Raw genomic sequence first — 7,127 nt, forward strand, 5'->3', positions numbered from 1 at the left:
TAGAAAATAAAAAGAAAAAACCTTTTCCAACCTATATGGTACGTCATATTGCACGCGGTTACGATATCAGAATTTTTTTATGCAAACAGCTTCTGTACCAGTGCCGCAAAAACCGGGTGTGCAGAGTGGGCCGCGCACACGGGCCCCAAGGCTTACATATATTTGAGAGGCCTCCTAGTCCCAGCCTAAAATAAACTACACTTTACAAACACACAATTATTTAATAATATTATATTATTATTTTATAATAAAAGAAACTTTTTTTAAAATTCAGGTAGGATGTTATAATATTTTAGAATAATTTAATATTTATTTAACAATGAGTCCATTGAGTATTTGAGTAGGCATACAACATATCTACCTAAACTACTTTAATAAATTTACTACATAATTATGTTGTGAAGTATAATATACAACAGTTGTAGGTATTTAATTTGATATATATAATATATATATTTTATTATTATAGTATTTTATTTTTGTTAGTGTATGATATATGTATATTATACATATATCATACACTAACAGATGTGAAACGTATTTTAAAACCTAAAAAAATTGATACTTATAAATAAGAGGTACAAAAAAAATAAATCCTAGGAAGGAGTTTAATATAATTATGGCACAAGAGTCTCCTATTTTGTAGTTGCGGCACTAGTCCCTACTGCAAAAACTTATAACCTCCGTAATAATAAATGTACGCGTTGTATTTTATTACTACGGAATTCCGTCTGAGTTGAATATATACTATTGTAGAACAATTACACATAATATGCACGTCGTGCAAACGGATATAACAAATACATAACATGATTCTATTCAAAGTACAGGCGATAAGTAGTATTTTGTGTTTCACGTGTACGTTTTGAATACTCAATACTATAACATAATTTAACACTTTTTTTTTTGTGACGTACGAGTATAACGCGTATGTGTGTGGAATATATGCGTTGTGCTATAATATCATTTTCACGGTAGGGTTAGTTCACTACTTTGCGAATTAAAATTATAATAAATAATTATACACTCTAGACGTTTTCGGGAAAGTTATTCTCTTTTTGAGTGTGGCTACTAGAATTTTATGAAATTATATATTATCGAAAACATGATGAATCGATCGAGGTTTTTAGTGTATAGTGTTTTAGTGTAGGTATAGCATACGTTGATGAATTACCACTAGGCAGTCTACATATGTTCTAATCGATTAAAACTTGAACTACGTACACAGATCTGCACGCGCAATCATCACAACACTTTTCCCGGCACCCCTATAAGGAATTACAATTAGCCCAACATACGATAATGTCGTACAATAAGCATAATTATTTATATGTATACGCAATGTTTACTTATCGCTGTTCGAGTTCCGTTCAAAATTTGTCTGTTACGTGTCGTCGGAACTAACAGTTTGCCGGGACGGGTACAATTGCCATTAATTATTTTGTTTATAAAGCGTACGCGTACGTGTCAATATAACGGGTATAAGCGCTAAATACGTTTATTTATACATCAACGGTCTGGAGTGATACAGAAAACGCTTTACGGTTAAAACGATCATCAGTGTCTCTATTTCAATTTGTGATTTACGCGGTAAAAAACTATATTAAGACATTATTACACTTTCTTTGCAGACCGTGTAGGATATGTTATGTAAATACGATTAGAGCATAAAATATGTTAATTTATGCGCGTTCACACGTATTCGAGATTGTTTAATCAAACGTGTTCTATAAATATATACGTAAACAATGTGTTTTTTGCGTTTTTTCGTGTGGTTCCAAACGTTTCAGTCGGCTTTCGATTATCTCTGAAATATACATGTACCGTATTTTGTACTGTTACAATAATTAGAATTTGTTTTTTCTACACACATTGTGTAATCAAAAGGATTTATGTTTTATGCTAATAATAATAATATGTGATATCTTCGTACGAGCAGCGAATCTCGAGTCACATCCAAATGCAATCCGTCCATATCTTAAGTGCACGGTCAGGCGAGTCAACAACGGAGTATACTATAGTAGTCAGTGGTGACGTCAGGATTTATTTTTTTTCGAAACATGATCGATTTATAGTATGATAAAATCGATAAAACCACTACGGCACACTGCTGTCAACGTACATATGTACATATGTATAGACAACTATTGATATAAATCACAACGTGTGCGATATGTGTGACGAACGTCATTCGACGATGGGACTGCGGCACGAGGCGAAGATGAAAAACAAGTAAACGATCAAAGGATTCAAAGATTTTCGATTGAAACGCGAATTCCTTAAAATGTCGTACTTTGGACTTTACACATACTCCGGTACCGTCCACGTGGGCTTCGATGTTTCGCGTAAAACAACGTTTACCCGTATTATTATTATCGTACACGTCCGTGCGGTGTCAACATTGGCACGAAAACATTCGTCAATACGACGCGTGCACGGGGTGGGCGGGCGAGCGCGTGGGGCACGGCGGGAACAAATCCTAGGGGGTGCGAAATATTAGATAAAAATAATAAAAAACAAAACAAAACAAGTATAATATACGAGCGCGGGCAGCATTACGTGCGTGTACATTTATAGAAATAAAAAAATAAACGTACGCATGTGTGCGGAGGAGAAAATAATAATACGAGTAACAAACGTACGGTGCAGGAGGTGCGCGCGCGCACGAGTGGGGCCGCGGGAGGAGACGCGAAAGAGGGAGGAGGGGAAAAAAGGGGGCGCAGCTGCGGCGACGGCGACAAATGGTGTCCGGACGACGGGTGCGCGTACGACGTGCGCGCGGCGACGACGCGGGCGGCCGCGGCTGGGCGTGAACGCGATTCCATTGGCCGGGGGCGTGGACGGCGGTGGCGGCGGCTACGGCGCAGCCGCAGCGACGTCGAGCCGCGACGCCGTGGCAGCACCACCGTCTTCGGTTCAGTCTTCTGACACCGTTCGTCTCGGTCGCACGTCTCACGTTCTGCCCGTTCGCGTACACGCACCTAATCGCCACACCGTTTTTGTTCACCAGTAACAACTACACCGCCGCGACGACGACCGTGTGTTGTGTTTTCGCATGATATCGTAACGTGTATTGTTTTCGATTACATAACGATCCGTAGCCCGCGCTCACGCGCGCGCGCGCCATTCGCTCAATCATTTTTTCTCCACCCGTTTTACGGTTCGCCAAAATGGTGACCAAATCGTTGAACGGACCCAGTTTCACGATCAACCACATCCTGGGCCGCTTGGACGTGGACGACGAGCGTGACGCCGACATCAAGAGCCCTGGGCCGTCGACTTCGCGTTCGTACACCACCGGCAGCGAGGCCAGTGACTGCAGTGGCGACGACTGCCTGTGCGCCCCCGTCGACTACAGCACGCGGCCCGGAAACAGCCCGTCCCCGCCGTCCGCGGGCGACCATCATCATCATCATCATCACCACCATCACCACCATCAACACCATAATCACCGCCGGCCGTCGTCTCCCACCGCGGTCGACAAGAAACCGCCGTCGGCCGACGATGACGACGACGACGACGACGACGACGTGGAAGACACCACCGCGGACGACCGCGTCGACGACGATACCGCCAAAAACGGCGACGCAAAGATAACAGCGACGGGTGAGCGCACCGAGGACGCGAAGAAAGAACCGGTGGTGGACGACAAGAACAAGAAACCTAACTACAGTTACAACGCGCTCATCATGATGGCCATATCGGAAAGCCCGCAGAAGCGACTCACGCTCAGCGGCATCTACGAGTACATCATGAACAAGTTCCCGTTCTACCGGATGAACACGCCCGCGTGGCAGAACAGCATCCGGCACAACCTGTCGCTGAACAAGTGCTTCGTCAAGATACCGCGGAGCTTCGACGACCCCGGCAAGGGGAACTACTGGATGATCGACCCGAACAGCAGCGACGTGTACATCGGCGGCACCACCGGTAAGCTGCGCCGTCGGTCCACGCAATCGTCCCGGCACCGCATCGCGTACCGGCCGCCCATGCCGCCGCATCACGTCGTTATGCCACACTCACCGCACCACCCCCATCATCACCATCATCCGCACATGGCGGCAGCTGCCGCCGCGGCGGCCGCGGCCGCTTTCTACCATCATCGCGGCGGCGTGCCGCCTCACCACCCCGCAGCGGCTGCGGCCGGCTGGCCCGGCGTGGCCGATTACCCGTCCGCCGCGGCGAATTTCGACTACCTGCACCAGTACTTCTGGCCGCCCGCATCTTCGTCCGCCTACCAGCAGCAGCCCTCACCACCGTCACCGCCCACCTCTACCGGGTACTCCATCAGCCAGCTGCTCAGGCCCACGCTCCAGGTGCCGCCCAAGAGGCCCACGGCTGTCATGCACCCGGCCGCTGCAGCCGCGACCGCGGGTGCCCTGCTGCAAGCGTCCATGTCAAGACACCAGTAGCAGTAAGAGAAGTAATGTTTGCGCGTGAGAGAATAGTCGCATCCTCCTCCTCCCACAACCCCGTTGTTAGTTACCTTAAATAGTATGAATTGTACAAAAAAAATTATTGCGAAAATGTTTGTCCGAGGGTGATCGAAGAAAATCCTGTATATTAATTTATTTTTTATTTTCTTCTTCTATCGTCACACGCGCGGCTTAGTTGATCTCTCGAAAAACTATTATTATTATTATTATTATTATTATTATTATCATTATCATTATTATTATCATTATAGTTTCCATCTTCGTGCGATGGTGCATTGTTTATATTATTGTGTTAATATAATTATTTCTTTATTTCGTTAAAACTGTATAAAATAGTATATAATATGCACCGAGATAACCTAACCTGTGGTCGTTATAAGTGTAATCTCCTCATCATCCTCATAAAATAATATTGTATCCGACACTGTGTACGAAATAATTTGTTCTAGTCACTCGAGACCGGCCTGATAAAATAAAAAAAAGCGTGTTTACGTTCTTTAAAAACATCATGTGTACGCATCTAGTACATCGGTTTACGACACGAGTAGGTACGTTAGGTATAATATTTAGTGTAATATCGTTTTACGATGTTATTCGCGTGGTTCAATATGTTTCCTATAATTATAATAATTAAAATGTTAACTACGTGTTTGTGTGTGTGTGTGTGTGTGTGTGTGTGTGTGTGTACAAAGCATCTCACAAGTGCCTTATTAAAACTACTATTATCATCTACGCCCGGCCTATATTGGTTGTGTACTGCATCTGAATAATAATATAACACAACGATGTGTCTATGTAATTTTTAGAGCGCAAATTATAATATTTTATGCAACGTTACAAGCAACACCGCAAAGTCGTTTCTGCGACGGTTTTTGAACTTTTTTGTAACTTTCATATGAACGTTTCGATGTCTTTCGGTTACGGTATTTTTGTATAACTAAAACATTATTTTGCACTGTGGGTATACGCGCGTGAAAGTGTATAAAAGTGGATACGTGCACCGTAATGTATAGTAATAATCAGGGTTCGGAAGTTATAGGAATTGCATATTGTTCTGTATGCTCTTGATTTATAACAGACCAAGTTGGAAATCCAAGTCATACAATGTCGAGATTAAAAATTGAAAATTAAAAATGCATACTTTACATATTTTATTAATTTTAGAGAAAAAGTGCATATTTCATCTATTTTCATTGATTTTCGCATATTTGTATGCATATTTAATATTTTCTAAAAAAAAGCAATTTTTTTCATTCTTAATTAATTTATTTTAAACAATGTTACATAACATAACGCTAATAACGCCGAAAACGTGCATCATATAAAACTCAATATTATTTTTCGTGGTTATTTATTGTTATTTTTTATTGTCTACTATGAATTTAACGAAAATATTGGTGGTCCAATGCTATCTTAACAGGTATTATACAAAATTTTATTTATTTCGTATTTCACAAATAATGAAAATATACTTGTTTAACTATTTTTTCAATAAAATCTCAAATGCCAACCGGTTATGCGTCATATTGTAGTTTTCAATAACACAATTTTTTTAAATAAAGGTTTTTAAAATTTACTAATTAACAAATAAATACATTTTATTTGTTGCATATTTCATATTATTTCATGCATATTTTATAATATTTTGCCTTTTTTGGCTCTTGTAACTTCCGAACCTTAGTAATAATCCATTGCAACGCTGCAGTCGCAATCGAGTATCTATTGTATAGTGTTTATCGACGAGTGAGTCGTAGCCAGCAGTCACGGCGCTTTGTGCGAACATTTTGAAAAATCGACTTTAACGCGTAATCGCCACGATTTCACGACGTTAACCTATACCTACGCGCACATTGTCGTCAAGTTATTTATTTATTTATTTTTTTTTTTTTTTTGTAGACACGCGTTTATCTCTCTTTCCTCCTCTCTTTCTTGGACTCTTTCTCTCCTTATTTCCAGAATATTAACCTCGCACAGTGTGCACAGTAGAACTATATAGCTGCTGCGTGTGCTCGTATACGTTTATTATACCTATATGTACATTTTTATAAGTGGTTCTTTGAGTCGCCGTACACGCAAAGTGACACGCCGAATTATTTATCGGCAAACTGCAGCAACGCGGTGCGAACATCTGCTCACAGTATTATTATTATTTTTTTTTATTCGTTTCAAAAATACCGCTGCTGCGGCTGTGTATTATTATATGTATTACGCTCTCGATGCGCTATTATACTATATGCGACAACGTGTTCTCGTGCCCGCGAGGGTTTATTACGCGCGCGTCGCCATTAAACGAGCGTGCGTTCGTGTGCGTGTGTTTGTGCGTATGTTTGTGTGTATGAATGCGAATTCGTACGGATTATCAAACGCACGGACTATATAAGTATCGTAAAAAAGAAGAGAAGAAAAAATTGTGGAAATAATACGCATAAAAGTCATAAACACGTTGACACGTCGTCGGAAATCGTATCGTTCGGTAGAATAACAATTTTATTCGCACAAAGAATAAAACTCTCATAGGTGTACAACATAAACGGTACATTATTTCAAACGAACCATTGACATTACGTACTGCGAATACATACATGTATGTACATCAGCTAGTGAGGAAAAAAACCCTATCTAACCTTTAATTTTATGGTCTTCGAATAGAAAATAAAAAGAAAAAACCTTTTCCAACCTATATGGTACGTC

General features: G+C 41.1%; 1 protein-coding gene across 1 annotated transcript; it reads left to right on the forward strand.

Moving 5' to 3' along the window:
* Positions 1–2,903: 2,903 nt before the first annotated feature.
* Positions 2,904–5,101, forward strand: LOC112688255 (fork head domain transcription factor slp1-like). The gene has a single exon (XM_025561361.1). The coding sequence runs from the start codon at positions 3,171–3,173 to the stop codon at positions 4,410–4,412; it is 1,242 nt and encodes a 413-aa protein (XP_025417146.1). The 5' UTR covers positions 2,904–3,170; the 3' UTR covers positions 4,413–5,101.
* Positions 5,102–7,127: the final 2,026 nt, after the last annotated feature.

The sequence above is a fragment of the Sipha flava genome, unplaced genomic scaffold (assembly GCF_003268045.1).
Source record: "Sipha flava isolate LNK unplaced genomic scaffold, YSA_version1 38039_pilon_pilon, whole genome shotgun sequence".
NCBI lineage: Eukaryota > Metazoa > Arthropoda > Insecta > Hemiptera > Aphididae > Sipha > Sipha flava.

What these genes read in the sequence shown, in the direction of transcription:
- LOC112688255 (XM_025561361.1), top strand. Translation starts at nt 3,171, where the DNA reads ATGGTGACCAAATCGTTGAACGGACCCAGTTTCACGATCAACCACATC.